Raw genomic sequence first — 13,674 nt, forward strand, 5'->3', positions numbered from 1 at the left:
CATAGTGCCATGCTGTGATGCTCCACACCAGGCAAGGAATAGGTGACAAATGGGAATTTCCCAGCTTGAAAAAATGTTGGGGGGGAAAAAGAATTTTGAAATTGTCTAAATGTCCCATTTTGACATTTTTTCCAGCTAAAAGTTTTGGTTTTAATTTCAAAATGACTTTTTGTTGAGCAATTTAACTGGATTTAGAATAAAAAAATTTTAAACAACTCAAATTTGAAATATAACATGTTTAAGATAGCCAAACGAAACATTTCAATTGACCCAAATGAAAAGAAACAAAAATGGCCAGTTTGTGAAAATTGTAGAGCTTTTTGACAGTTTGTCCCAGTTTGGGATGGTGTAACGGGGCAGGACTCACCCCTGCGGCGCCTCCTGATGGTCCTCTCAGGAAATAGCTCTTCCAGCCTCTGGAGCGCCCTCTGCAGGCCGGTGTCCCACTGCCGCTGGCCCCCGTGTCCCTCCCAGGACCTGGTGCCCCCTTGTGCTTGGGGTGCTGCCCCCTAGCAATACCCCAGAAATCTGGGTCTCCCCTCCCCAGGGAACCCCCAACCTCCTGTCCCCATTTTGCCTCAGTTGTGGGCTACTGCCAGTCACCATCTAGCCCCCTCTCACTGGGGCAGACTGCAGTGTAAAAGCCACTCGTCATAGGCAAGGGGGTTTTGGACCTCCTGCCTCTGCCTACCCGTGGGCTGCCCCCTGCAACCCCAGTACCTAATTGGCCTTCTGCTAGGCCGCAGCCTGGGGGGTTTCCAGGCCGGAGCTCCCCAGCTCCCTTGGCCTTCCCCCAGCCCTGCTCCACTCCAGGTACCTTCTCTCAGTTCCCTGCAGCCGGGTCCCTCCCTCTCAAAGTTAGAGAGAGTCTCTGTCTTTAGCTTCTGGCCCCAGCCCTCTTATCAGGGCCAGCTGGCAGGGCCGGCTCCAGGCACCAGCCGACCAAGCACGTGCTTGGGGCGGCACCCTGGGGCAGGGCGGCGCTCGATTTTTTATTTTTTATTTTTGGATTTGGAGGCGCAGCGCTCGGAGGGAGGGTGGGGGCAGGGCGGCGCTCTTCTTTTTTGCCTGGGGCAGCAAAAAAGTTAGAGCCGGCCCTGCCAGCTGGACCCTGATTAAGCTGGCCACAGCTGTGGTCAGCGACTCACTCAGCTTCTCACAGCTGTCCTCACTCTCTTGCCCTGCTGCAGCCCTCTCCAGACTGCTTTTAACCCCTTCAGGGCTGGAGCGGGGTGACCATCCCACTACAGATGGGGAAAAATCTTTTGAAATCTCAAAAATTCTCATCATCTGGGAAAATCATTTTCTGGCCAATCCTTCTCTTCGAAGTCCTCGAGCAGTTTTGTTGTCCCATTCTGCAATAGAGCTGGATGGAATCATCACACAAACATCCTCCCCTTTTGAAAAAAAATTGACAAGAAAATATTGCTTGCATTTCACGGTTCTTTCTACGACCTCTATTCTGCCCTTGGCTAATGGTTATCAAGGGCACCCCCAAATACATCATTTAGCCCCAGGACAAGAATATCCAGAGTTAGAATATTAAAAGAATAAATGGGAGCTTTATAACTTTATATGGGGATATTAACATTCGTGTTCCAGGTTATAAACTAACATCTGACTAACTGAGCTCAGTCAGGTGGAAATGTTCTCTGGGGGCAGCTTATCCCACAAATAACTACTATAGGGGTTTCTTGCAGATTCTTCAGGTGCATCTGGTACTGGCCACTGGCAAAGACAGGACCCTGGAGAAGATTGACCCGTCTGGCAATTCCTGTGTCTCTATGAATCGTAGGATTAGAAGAGACTGCTCAATGCATGGCTCATCTAGTCTAACCCCTGCCAAGATGCAGGATTTATAGTGTCTAAGGGCTAGTCTACACTTACCGGTTAGTTTGACGGCTGCGGATCGAAGTTCCGAGTTCGATTTATCGCGTCTGGTCTGGACGCGATAAATCGAACCAGGAAGTGATCCCCGTCGACTGCGGTACTCCAGCTCAGCGAGAGGAGTACCGCGAAGTCGACGGGGAGCCTGCCTGCCGCGTGTGGACCGCGTCTGAACCGCGGTAAGGTCGAAGTAAGGTATGTCGAATTCAGCTACGTTATTCACGTAGCTGAATTTGCGTACCTTACTTCGATTTGGGGGGTAAGTGTAGACCAGCCCTAAGTTATCTAGAGTGAGCTAGTTATCTAGCGCTGAGGTCATAAAGGCATAGATTCCTCTAGTGAGGTCTGGATGGGCATGAATAACAGCTTGGGAAATCTAGTTTACAAGAAAATTAATGTTCTCTCCGTAGATCTAACCCTGGTATATTTTAGGTACTTATTTAGCTCATCTATTGGAACAACATTGGGATACTGCTCATTCTTACTGCAACAATTTTACTAGTCGCAAACAATTCAGCTGCCTGATAGAAATCTGTTAAAACAATTGGTGTCTATTACCATACTTTTCATGTCAAGAAGCCAAATTCCATTCTCATTCTATATTTAAGTAAATCCAGAGTAATTCTGTTGACTTGAATAATGCAACTCCTGTTTAACTAAGAGCAGAATTTGGCTCCAGGAATCACCAGGGAAGCTTTCACATTTGGTATTTCCTCGTAAGTGTTGAGCTTGAGGTTTTTGCAATGCAGACAGTACAAACCAAAGGGTCTTATTCCTAGTTTAATTCATTGCAATCCAACAGACTTTGCTTTTTAAAAATAAAAAAAAAATTCTACAGGGATAATATTTTTAGAGTTGGGGTAGTCTGCTGGATGAATGTAAAACTGAATAGCTGAATGTAAAACTGCTGTTTCAGTAAACACCAGAAAGTCTCTCAACAGGTGGAGTAGGGATACATTTTTTCAGCAGTAAATAGAAATCAAACTAGGAAGTTTGTGAATAACTGATCAGACTGTAACATTTTCCATTCCCTTAACAAGATCACAGCAAAACATTCTTCCAAATACTCCACAGTTGTTACCTGTTTAGAAATAGTTGTCCATTTCTTTGCCCTGTTCCCATATTTTAGATATATGCAATATATCTGTCTTCCCTTACTGTGGAGAATTTCTGCTGAGGTGCCGTAAAATTAATTCCTTCCCTTATATGTATTACAGTAGCACCTAGAGGTTACAGCGGAGATCACTTTTACTAGCATGAGTGCCTGAACAAACTGTATTCTGCAGTTTGATTTTTTAATTTGCTGTGTCAGGAATGTAGATGTAGCAGCTCATTTTTCAAGTAGTATGAATCTGTAAATTCTTGTAAAATTGACACCGGTATCTTTTATACATTTCCATCCCTTGCTTAGAAATGAGTGATTACATTATCCTCCATCAACAGTTATAAGGAGAGATGAGTTAAGGTCATTTATAATCTTCCCCCCCCCCCCAATGCTTACTCTGTATGGGTGATCGTGTAGCTACGGCATAGGCCTGATCTCAGGAGACGTAGGTTCAATTCCTGGCTTGGCCACTTCCTTTGGGATGCTGGGCAAGTTGCTTGGACCCCAGTTCAGTAAATATTTAAGTATAGGGCTAACGTTAAGCATGTCAGTAATCCCATTCAAATTGATGAGACAACAATTGTGCTTAAAGTTAGTCACATGCTTAAATACCTTGTTGGATGAGGCCTTAAGTGCTGTCCCGCAGTTTCCCATCATCTTTAAAATGCAGATAATACTTCCTTTCTCCCGTTCTTTGTCTGGCTCATCTAATTAGTCCCTGCCCTGAAGTTCTCTCAATCACTGTCTTACTGTGTGCTAGCTCTGTGGGGTTTGTACTAACTCAGTGGTGCTTTGATCTCCACTGGTGTCTCTAGGGCAGGGGTAGGCAACCTATGGCACACGTGCCAAAGGTGGCACGCGACTGATTTTCAGTGGCACTCACACTGCCTGGGTCCTGGACACCGGTCCGGGGGGCTCTGCATTTTAATTTAATTTTAAATGAAGCTTCTTAAACATTTTAAAAACCTTATTTACTTTACATACAATAGTTTAGTTATATATTATAGACTTATAGAAAGAGACCTTCTAAAAATGTTAAAATGTATTACTGGCACGTGAAACCTTAAATTAGAGAGTGAATAAATGAAGACTCGGCACACCACTTCTGAAAGGGTGCCGACCCCTGCTTTAGGGGCTACTGTAATTCAAATAATGTTTTCTATGCTACTTTCTTTAAGAAAATGATCAACAAATATTCTCCTATTTTCAACTTCATATGGCAGAAAGACGGCTGTCCCCTCTTCTTTCCAAAGGCAAAGCTATTTCAGTTCAGCGTACACCTTCTTTCCCTGAACCCCCTTGCAACAACAAAAATAAAAAATCACTAGCCACACGTTTGGTTTGTAAATCTTTTTATTAAAAGAGTTGTCTTTCCACAGTAGTAAAGCTTTGGCACTTACAGTATAAAAAATAATCACCAATCATAATTACACCAAATTCCTCTTTATCAACTGCATACTAAGTTTCTTCAATACATTTTTTCCCATATAAAAACACTTGAGGGATGGGGAACAAAACTGATAAATAACAGTATGAGATACAAAGATACAGCTAGAAAAATAATAGGATCATTTAGAAAGAATTAGGACTGTGCATATTTTAAATATCACAGTGATGGGGTATGCAGTCACTTAGGTTATTGCTGGCTGCACGCTCAGGTGAAAGCATAAGAGTTCAGTGGACTTTCCTTCCTCTCAACGTTAGTAGTGTCGTTTTTGTTGGCATGGCAAGGGAGCCTTCCATCCCATTTACTCCCCCTGCCCCGGTATTATTTTGATCCCCAACGAATTCACAATTTAGTATCTTTTTTTCATTTGAAAATACTGAACGGTATCAAACACTGAGAAAAACAAAACAATACACACTGCTATCAATCATGAGAAAAGTCTGAAACGCGCCAAGAATGATGCTTGGAGAAGCTGTGAGTTGAGCTTAAGCTGGGAAAGTGACTCCGGAGCAGAAGGCCATTCTTAAAGATCTGGTTTTGCTAGCATCACTCGTTTGGATGGTCATCTTGGTGGATAGATTTTTGTTGTTGATGGTGTAAGACTTGCTGAATGTTACTTTCCTGGTCGATGTTGTGTGTCTGCCTGTACATCTAAGGGCATGAAGCACTCAATTGGGCAATTGACATTCTGTCGGGAGGAAAGGAAACCAGTTAGTGCTCAATACTGTAAAAAACAAGTGCTGTAACGTAGTAATCTCAGCTGAGAAATGCAGCCAAACTCCTTGCATTTGCAGCTGTTTAGAATTCTCACTACAAAACATTCTATTGATCTGCCCTAGTATGTGAAGGTTTGGAATGGAGAAGAGCTCACATTATTTAGGGCCTCAATCCAGCAAAGTACTAAAGCATGTAGTGAGACTTAAACCTGTGATTAAGTCCCATTATAATCAACAACCTTAAGCGCGTGCTTAAAATTTAGGCATGTGCTTAAGTTCTTTGCTGAATAAGGCTTTAAAGATTTTGTGTCAACTGCAGAACAAATGGAAATCTGCAAGCGGTTCTAATCTATGATTATTAACAACAAGAGTTGTGGGTAATACACTCTTCCCCCCTCACACCCCAGGCAAGGCTCGTAACGAATGGACATGGGGTCTCTATACGTACAGTATTTGTGCTCTGGTGGTATCTCTGTGAAAACTGCGTGTATGAGTGGCCAGCAGCGCCTTCGGGGGCCGTCTCAGCACCAGGTCTGCGACAGTTGTCACAGCGCCAGCCCTAGAGAAACACACCTCAATCAGATACTGTTTCCAAGGATCCTCATGACAGATGACGTTAATACTTTATACACAAATCAGATTTCATCCCTGGGGAAACTGCACTGACATCGATGAAGCTACTCCGGTTTGACACCAGCGTAACAGTGATGAGTCACACCGCAAGGAAGTAGAAGATGGTGTGAAGTTAAAGTAGGGACTGGTCTCCGCTTTACCTTCCTCCTTATGCATTCCCATTCGTTGCTTTTCTTGCTACCGGCCTCTCTTCTGGCTGTGTGTGACACTAACGTGGACACCCTTTGATTCACAGGTGAGGAGTGTAGGGGGTTGGTTTAAGTAAGTCTGCAGTGGGGTTCTCAGACTTTTCCAGCGTGGGCTGCATTTCAACAGTGAGACTGTTTCATGAACACCTCCCCCACTTACATGTCCCACTCCCCTCTCCCCGACCACTGTGTGAGCATGTAACTGTCCACGCAGCAACTGCTTAGCTGGAAAAGTGTTCGGAAAGTATGTATAATTCAGCAGCTGGAAAGGAGGATGAGCTAGCCCCTATCTTCAGAGACCACCACTAAGGGCTTGTGGCCAGAGTTTGAGAATCTCTAGTTGATGTACTGGACGTGTTTGCAAAGCTGGGAGAGGCACAAAGGCAACCAACTTTGACTTTTCTTGACATTCATCTCTGATTTTGTGGGGGAAGGGCCTTTCCAAGTGTTTATTTCAGAGGTGACAGCATTCCCTGGTCATGTAATTGCTGACTCAAACTTAAACGTCTAAGGTTTTAGCAAGCTATTAATAACATGTCACATTTCCCCCACTGGTTTCCCAGTAATATGCATCATCACATCAGGATTAACATGCCAGACTAGTTCTGCCTACCTGCTGTCCTCCGTAACAAGTACAGGAGCAGATGGCACCAAGGTACTCTTTCTGCCACTGTTCTCCTACGTGGTACATCTTACCATCGTCATAGCATGTTGCCTCGTCTGCGGAGAATCAGAGGAAGAAGCAAGATTCCGTCACATGGTCTATATTTGCTTTTAAGGATTAGGACTTTGGGGGTAGGGCGGTGGGGCGGCTAGAGCAAGAACCCAGGAGGCCAAGCTCCCGTCTCCAGTTCTGCCAATGACTCATTGATTGGCGTTGGGGGAGTCAATTGATTTAAAGCACTCCGTTTACTCATCATCTGTAAGGCAATGCAGTGCTCTGTCCCGGCCATCCAAGAGCAATTCCGGGCCCCAGGGCCAGGGCGTCCCTGGGGCGTGGGGGCAGGGCCTGGGGTGGAAGTGATGATATGCCGTCACTTCCGGGACCGACTGCGCTGGTCAGTGGGGCCCCCCAAAGTACAGGGCCCAGAGTGTCACGCGGGTCCGTAAGGACCCTGCGGCCCTCCCGGGCGATTTAAAAGGGCCGGGGCTCCTGGCGGCCATCACTGCTACCGCAGCAGTGGCCAGGGGCCCCTGGGCCCTTTTAAATCCCCCCAGCCCCTGGGCAATTGTCTCCTTTGCCCGCCCTGTTGGCGGGCCTGGAGGTTGATGAGCCTGCTACAGCCTTGTCTAACAGAGAAGGGTCGTTTAGTTCATGCTCTAAAAGCCAGAGATTCTAGCTTGAGTCCCCCCTACTGTTCACCCACCATGGAGTGCCGTGTTACACAGAGGAAAACAGGCCCATTTTAACCGTACTTAGGTTCCACCCACTCTGTGTCACAATGGCAAGATGCTAAGAGCACAGATAAGATGAAAGCCTGAAACTGAGAATTAACGTCAATGTGAAGGGACATACGCGGGTCACACTTGAATTCTCCCTTTCCGTTGCCAAGACACGTGCAGCTCATCATCTGGCCGCCCTCGCCCTGGCGGTCCCACTTCTCCCCGATCTTGTAGTTCACCCCGTTGTCGTGGCACCATTCTGAATGAACCAGAGGAACAACAGTCAGGTGGTTACTCTACACAGGCCTGTTGCTTAAGGGGCAGAGAATTGATCTGTGAAGCCTCATGGGCCAGCCAAAGGGGAGGAGGGAGAAGTCCAAGGAGAAATCCATGGCTGGTGTAAACGGGCACAACTCTCTGGATGTGAGCAGAGTTGTCCCTCCTTTTCCCAGCTGTCGATCTGAAACTAGAACTTTACGCGGGAGAGGGGCCATTTTAGATTGGGGAAAGGTGGAGGAGCCTCTCCAGGAAGGAAGGGGTGGGAAAGAATTTAAAAATGTCATTCGTAGGGAATCCCTGGAACTACATAAAAAGGAAGCTTAATTAAACAGGCACTGGAGAGAGGCGGGGAAGAAATGTACTTGTCTTTTAAAGAAGTAAATACACAGTATAGTCATTTCACACCGATAATGGGAAAACAACAGTTAAACCTCGTGTACCAAATGATGTAATAGAACGATTAGACCTGTGAAAAAAATGTCTTCCTTGTAGCAATTACTCTCAAAGCTACATACAACATAGAAATTCCCTTTTTGCTTTGCTTCCTTTGTAATATAAAGCACAATTTAAATCAGTAAGACACACGCCCTATAGAACCACTTAATGGCGTTGACTTTGTTTCATCCCCGACCCTTCAGCTGACTATTGTCTACGTAAGCCCAAGTCCTGCGAAGACTCAAACTACATGCGAGTGCAGTGGTGCTGTTTGTTTGGCAATGCTGGCTGATTGCCAGCCTCAAGGTGTTCTGACGGTACATTCAAACCAAACTTTGGTCACAAGTCAACTTAATGGGAGTTGTATCAAATCCATTGTGCTGATGGATAAAGTTAGGATTTAGAGATCAAATATATTTAATTATGCAGGGTTGTTTCCTTAAATGACTGTTCTGATCTACTTTAGACACGCAATCTCTCATTTTCAAGCATTAACTGGACTCACCTAGCAATGGAAGGGAAAATGTTAATTTCCTCACAGAAGCATTACAGATAAATACAAACATGACCATTGCTTATACAGTGAACAGCAGGACTGGATAACCTGCCAAGTTCAACCACAGTTAACCAGTTTTCCATCATTCGATGATGCAAAACATGTACTAGTGTGTGCATTTATTTGCTTCATGTTTGGGTCAGATTGCATCTGCCAAACATGCCGTTGGTGCTAATTAGGCATGGAGTTTAGCGGTCTGCAGGGATGGACAAAAGCAAGCTACTCACTAGATGAATCACATCTGAAATGACCACTGCCAAAGCCTAAGCACTGGCACCAGAGTTTAAAGCCCGTTTCAGACAATCGCTCCCATTCCTCTCCAATGGAGTAGAAGGAGCCAGTGTAAGTATCATAACACGTGTCGTCGGTTGGCTGGTTCACTCCTTCAGACACTGGAAAGAAGAGAACAAAGAGGCGTTATACACAGGGATACAAACCTAGAAGAACGGTCATAACTGAATGCACATTCCCAATAGTGATGGAGCATTCGCTTAGCTGCGCTGTCAGCATAACAGCCTCCCTAGCATTTATTTACAGGTGCTTTTGGCAGAGCAGTAGAGTGATGGTAAAAACTTCATAGGTGAAAGTTATTTTCATTTTTACCTGCCAGGTTTCAAGCACGCACACATTTTGCATTCGCTACTGGAAAGCAATGATCTAACTAACCCACCTTTACAAAGCAACGTGCTGAACTCGCACGGAGCAGTGGGCGTTTGGATTCTGTGATGCACAATGGGGGAGTGATACATTTCAGGCGTGCTGGGTCTACAGGGGCTCGAGCTGAACTCTGGCACAGAACGAAACCTCAAGTGACAGAGGAGAAGGTATACCTGAGGGAGGGATCTTGCTCATGTAAGGTCCCAAAGTCTGCCCATGTGGAGTCGGACTCTACCCAGCCAGTTTGCCCGTATACAGCGAACATGCCAGGCGATTTACACCCAGCAGAGGTGTTGGTTACACCACAGCTGTCAGGCAGGGATAGCTGGACCCTGTGGCCCAAAGACAGCCTCCCAGAAGGCAACTCAATTAACCAGGGAGATGACACAGCAATTCATCTGGCCAATTGCCATCCGTTGGTCACCGGAGAGACAGGGAGGAGAAGGTGGACTCAGAGTAACCCCTTTGTCATGGTAGGTACATTATTTTGGTTCCAGTAATTCGATGTTGGGTGGGAATGTTGGCCATGACACTGGCATTATCACAGGCCTAGCACCTCTGACTTCTGCTAGGACAGTCCCTTTCACCACCAGAAGTTGGTCGGCACCCACCTCGCTCTCAATGCACATTCAGGCAGTAGACTAGCCTGAGCTCTTATCATCGAGTCAGTATACTGCATAGTCATCTGCGCCACAGAACCAGAAAGAACTGTTTCTTTAGTGTCCGTTGTAAATAAGATGTGAAACGAGGAAACAGGGTGCTCCTAACCTATTGCACTGCGGCCTAGCGAGTGCCCGGTGAGATCCGGGCTGTGGGTAAGAGGTGTAAGGCAGAGTTTTGCCCAGACTGTTTAGCTTTAACCTACCAGCATTGCCCACTGTGACAACCTCCTCCAGAACTTTGTGTCTCCTACGATCTTTCAGTGCCTCCACGATGATGTTGTAGGTGGCACCTCTAGTAAGGCCGGTCAGGGTAGCAGAAGAGGAAGTTCCAGGAACTCTGAACTGCAAGTACATCACCACAAAATTGGCTTTAGCAAGAGTATGCTTCTTAGGCTGCAGGAGGGTAAGGCTGGAGTCTTCATACGTGATTGTACCGTGTCTAGCAAAATGGGGCCCAGTCCCGTGGATCCCAGAGTGCCTAACAAATATCAATGAATTCAGCCTCCATGTCCCATGGTGAAGTAGGGATCTACTACGATCTCAGTTTTAGACAAAGGTGAAGTGACTTGCCCCATATCACCCAGGAAGTCTGTAGTAGAACAGGAACAGAACCCAAATCCCCGAAATTCCCAGGGTTTTACTTTAGCCACAAGACCATCTTTAGACCAGCAATATTAACTTGGCTGCCTCATTCCACTACTGAATTTCATAGTACCATAGAAGTGTAGGACTGGAAGGGACCTCAGTAAGTGAGTTCAGCCCCCTGCACTGAGGCAGGTTTATGTATTATCTAGACCCTCCCTGACAGCTGTTTGTCTAACCTGTTCTTAAAGCCCTCCGGTGATGGAGATTCCACCACCTTGTCTCGGTCTCTTCTTAAGCATTTTTATAGGATAAAATCCCCAAGCATCTCCTTCGCTGTATTAGCACTTTCTTACGGAGAAGTGCAAACAGAGCCCCGGGGTCTTTCTGTTTTAGCTAATATACCCTCATTTCTCCCTCAGGCACAGTGCCACCCTCAGGGCCTGCCCTCAGCCAGAGGCTAAAACAGCGTTAACCTGGCAAGGCTGCTAATACTACACGGTGAAGTGGCAAATAGAAGTTACCTAGGATGGTTGCAGATGGAATCTTAGAACCAGAACTCGCTTATATCAACTCTACAATGCAACCACGGGAAGCTAGAATCCCAAGGTCCTGTCTCCTTAAATGTCTGAGGACTGCTGTAGTCAACTCCAATAGCGTGGCAGCATTCACAGTGCATCTGAGAAAAACCAATCGATTACCTGTAAAGGCTGTTCGTCGGTGCCGACTGGTTGGCAAGAGATGACGTATTCAGAGCTCTCCAGCAGGGGCCTCCAAGAGATGGTTGTCTGAGAAAGAGCTTCCTGGCCTGTGGTGTCATTGCGCCTGGACCCTGGTAAGTGAGGGAATGACTGCTCAACCGAGTCCACTCTCGGGACTGGGTACCTGTTACTGAGGTTGATTTCTTCGTCCACATCTGGTGTCTGCAGTCTCGGCCGGTGCCTAATGGGAGTTGCTGTGGTGGGAGCGGTGGTCCTTCTAAAACCATGTTCCTCAAAGAAGACTTGCTGTCCCTGGTTCACTAGTGTTTGCTGGCCACTGGTGCCTGGAAGTTGGATACCATTTCCAGTCCTCTCCACAGTCGAAGGTACGTCCAGAATCTCCGGTCCGCCTTGGTTGGGGTGCGGCAGGGTTACCAGCTGCGGGAGCTCATCTAGCCAGAGAAAGGTTAGAAGCAATAAAGCAAAGCACCTTAAGCCCCAGCATTAGTTATGATAAACTAGGCAACTACAGTGAATGCTGTAAAGCGCTCAAAGCAATTAAAGGTTAGCAATTCTCCCACGAGTACAGCACACTTTTTTTGACCTCTCTGGGATTACGCTACAGAGGCTATTTTTTTATATCTATATTTTGAAGTGTGGGGAGGGTAAGAGAAATAATTAATTTTCATACTATTGAGGCAAAGCTATGGTCACTGCGCCCAGAGAAGCCACCAATGCGCAAATTAAGAAAACAAGAGGTGATTGCAATAGACATTCGTAGTCTATCAATTGAAGAGAACCTTGGGCATGTGCGAAGGGATTCCCTCGTATGTTACTGAGGTCTCCAGCTGGATGACAGAGATTTTACTGGCTACGTTCTCCTTGCAGCGCCTCACAGACAGGACACAAAGTCAGACAAATTCAAATGTATCAAAAGTGTGCACCAAATGAACAGCTTCCATCTATGTGGGCTTCTCCCACTGAGCCCATCACAGGCAAGAAGGAAAAGTGAGTGTTAGCTTTCATTTCATTATGGTTGAAAGGAAGAAACAAACTGAATGCAATCTCAGGTCCTCAGTGTCGGAGTCCACTGAACTGTGCTTTGCATTGTTCAGCAGATCGCCTCGTCCGTTGCAGAACCCCTGCTTATGAAAATGTATCCCTCTTTTTAAGGAAGAAAAAGAAAATGAAGGAAAAATGCTTACTTTCTACAAGCAGCTTGTCACTTAGGGAAAGCTTGTATTTGATTAAGAACATACACCCGTGAAAAGGATATTTTAAGCAATGTTATAAAATTAGCCCTCTGGAGAAGACATTACCCCCAGGGCTGAGACTCTAATTCCCCAATGAGGAGAGGTCAACTTCTCCCCTCCGGGTGGACCGGAACATTATTTTACCTGTCTTTTTCCTGCCAACCAATGGCTCGCTCCTCTGATTGTTCTTCACAGCAATGATGTAGATGGTGTATTCGGTTCCTGGCTCCAGACCTGGGGAGGAACAGAATGACCTCATGCTTGAGGAAACCCCTAATTACAAAATGAGTCTGGGATAGCTAAACAGAGACTCCTCAAGGTTTCGCTCCCTGCTATGGTTTCTAATACTAGAGCTTTCTGCACAAATAAAATGCACTTTCCAATCAGAGTCGTACTAAGCACAAAGAATCCATTTAGGTTTCCTTATGTAATCATAGAATATCAGGGTTGGAAGGGACCTCAGAAGGTCATCTAGTCCAACCCCCTGCTCAAAGCAGGACCAATTCCCAACTAAATCATCCCAGCCAGGGCTTTGTCAAGCCTGACCTTAAAAACTTCTAAGGAAGGAGATTCCACCACCTCCCTAGGTAACCCATTCCAGGGCATCACCACCCTCCTAGTGAAAACATTTTTCCTAATATCCAACCTAAACCTCCCCCACTGCAACTTGAGACTACATCGTCGTCTTTGGCTTCTCCTTGCTCTAGCAGGGTGTAATCTGCACCAGCCCTTTACCTGGTACAGATTATTTGTCCTTCAGTGCCTGCTCAGTGGCACTGGCTGGCACGTGGTGGGGATGGAGTGGATCCCAGGCTCTGCCCACATGCACAGCTCCACAGTGTCTGATCCCCACCTGGGCCAAGACCCGTGGTGCTGGTAACCGTACACCTCCTGACCCCCCTGCTGGATCACATGGGGATTGCCACCATCTAAGTGAGATTCTCAGTTCAGTGCAGGGGGCATGAACCAGATGAACTCCCAAATGGAACAGACGTACCGGTAAGAGTGGCCTCCGTGGTGCCGGCGTGGGGGCGAGGGATCAGCTCCTTGGGCTGTGTGCCAGGTCTCTCATATCTGAGGATGTAGCCCGTGACCCGGGCACGGGGCGGCTGCCAAGCAATCAGCAGGGAGTTGCTTGTGGTTGTGAGGAAGCGCAGATTGGAAGGAGCATCGATGGCTAAGAGCAAACA

At 46.4% G+C, this 13,674-nt stretch overlaps 1 protein-coding gene across 5 annotated transcripts in view; it reads right to left on the reverse strand.

Moving 5' to 3' along the window:
- Positions 1 to 4,327: 4,327 nt before the first annotated feature.
- FN1 (fibronectin 1) overlaps positions 4,328 to 13,674 on the reverse strand; it is a 67,807-nt gene continuing 58,460 nt past the window's right edge. For 4 of the 5 annotated variants that reach the window (XM_024206879.3, XM_024206877.3, XM_024206876.3 and 1 more), the window contains 9 exons: positions 13,482 to 13,661; positions 12,629 to 12,718; positions 11,232 to 11,683; positions 10,152 to 10,290; positions 8,857 to 9,021; positions 7,493 to 7,618; positions 6,590 to 6,696; positions 5,604 to 5,714; positions 4,328 to 5,127 (listed from right to left, as the gene is read on the reverse strand). In XM_024206879.3, the coding sequence (XP_024062647.2) occupies positions 5,053 to 5,127; positions 5,604 to 5,714; positions 6,590 to 6,696; positions 7,493 to 7,618; positions 8,857 to 9,021; positions 10,152 to 10,290; positions 11,232 to 11,683; positions 12,629 to 12,718; positions 13,482 to 13,661 (1,445 nt within the window). In that variant the 3' untranslated portion in view covers positions 4,328 to 5,052. The remainder of the gene's footprint in view (positions 5,128 to 5,603; positions 5,715 to 6,589; positions 6,697 to 7,492; positions 7,619 to 8,856; positions 9,022 to 10,151; positions 10,291 to 11,231; positions 11,684 to 12,628; positions 12,719 to 13,481; positions 13,662 to 13,674) is intronic. The other variant, XM_024206878.3, reaches the window with a different exon arrangement.

This window comes from Terrapene carolina, unplaced genomic scaffold, assembly GCF_002925995.2.
Source record: "Terrapene carolina triunguis isolate 2854851 unplaced genomic scaffold, T_m_triunguis-2.0 Scaffold62, whole genome shotgun sequence".
In the NCBI taxonomy this organism is placed as follows: domain Eukaryota; kingdom Metazoa; phylum Chordata; order Testudines; family Emydidae; genus Terrapene; species Terrapene triunguis.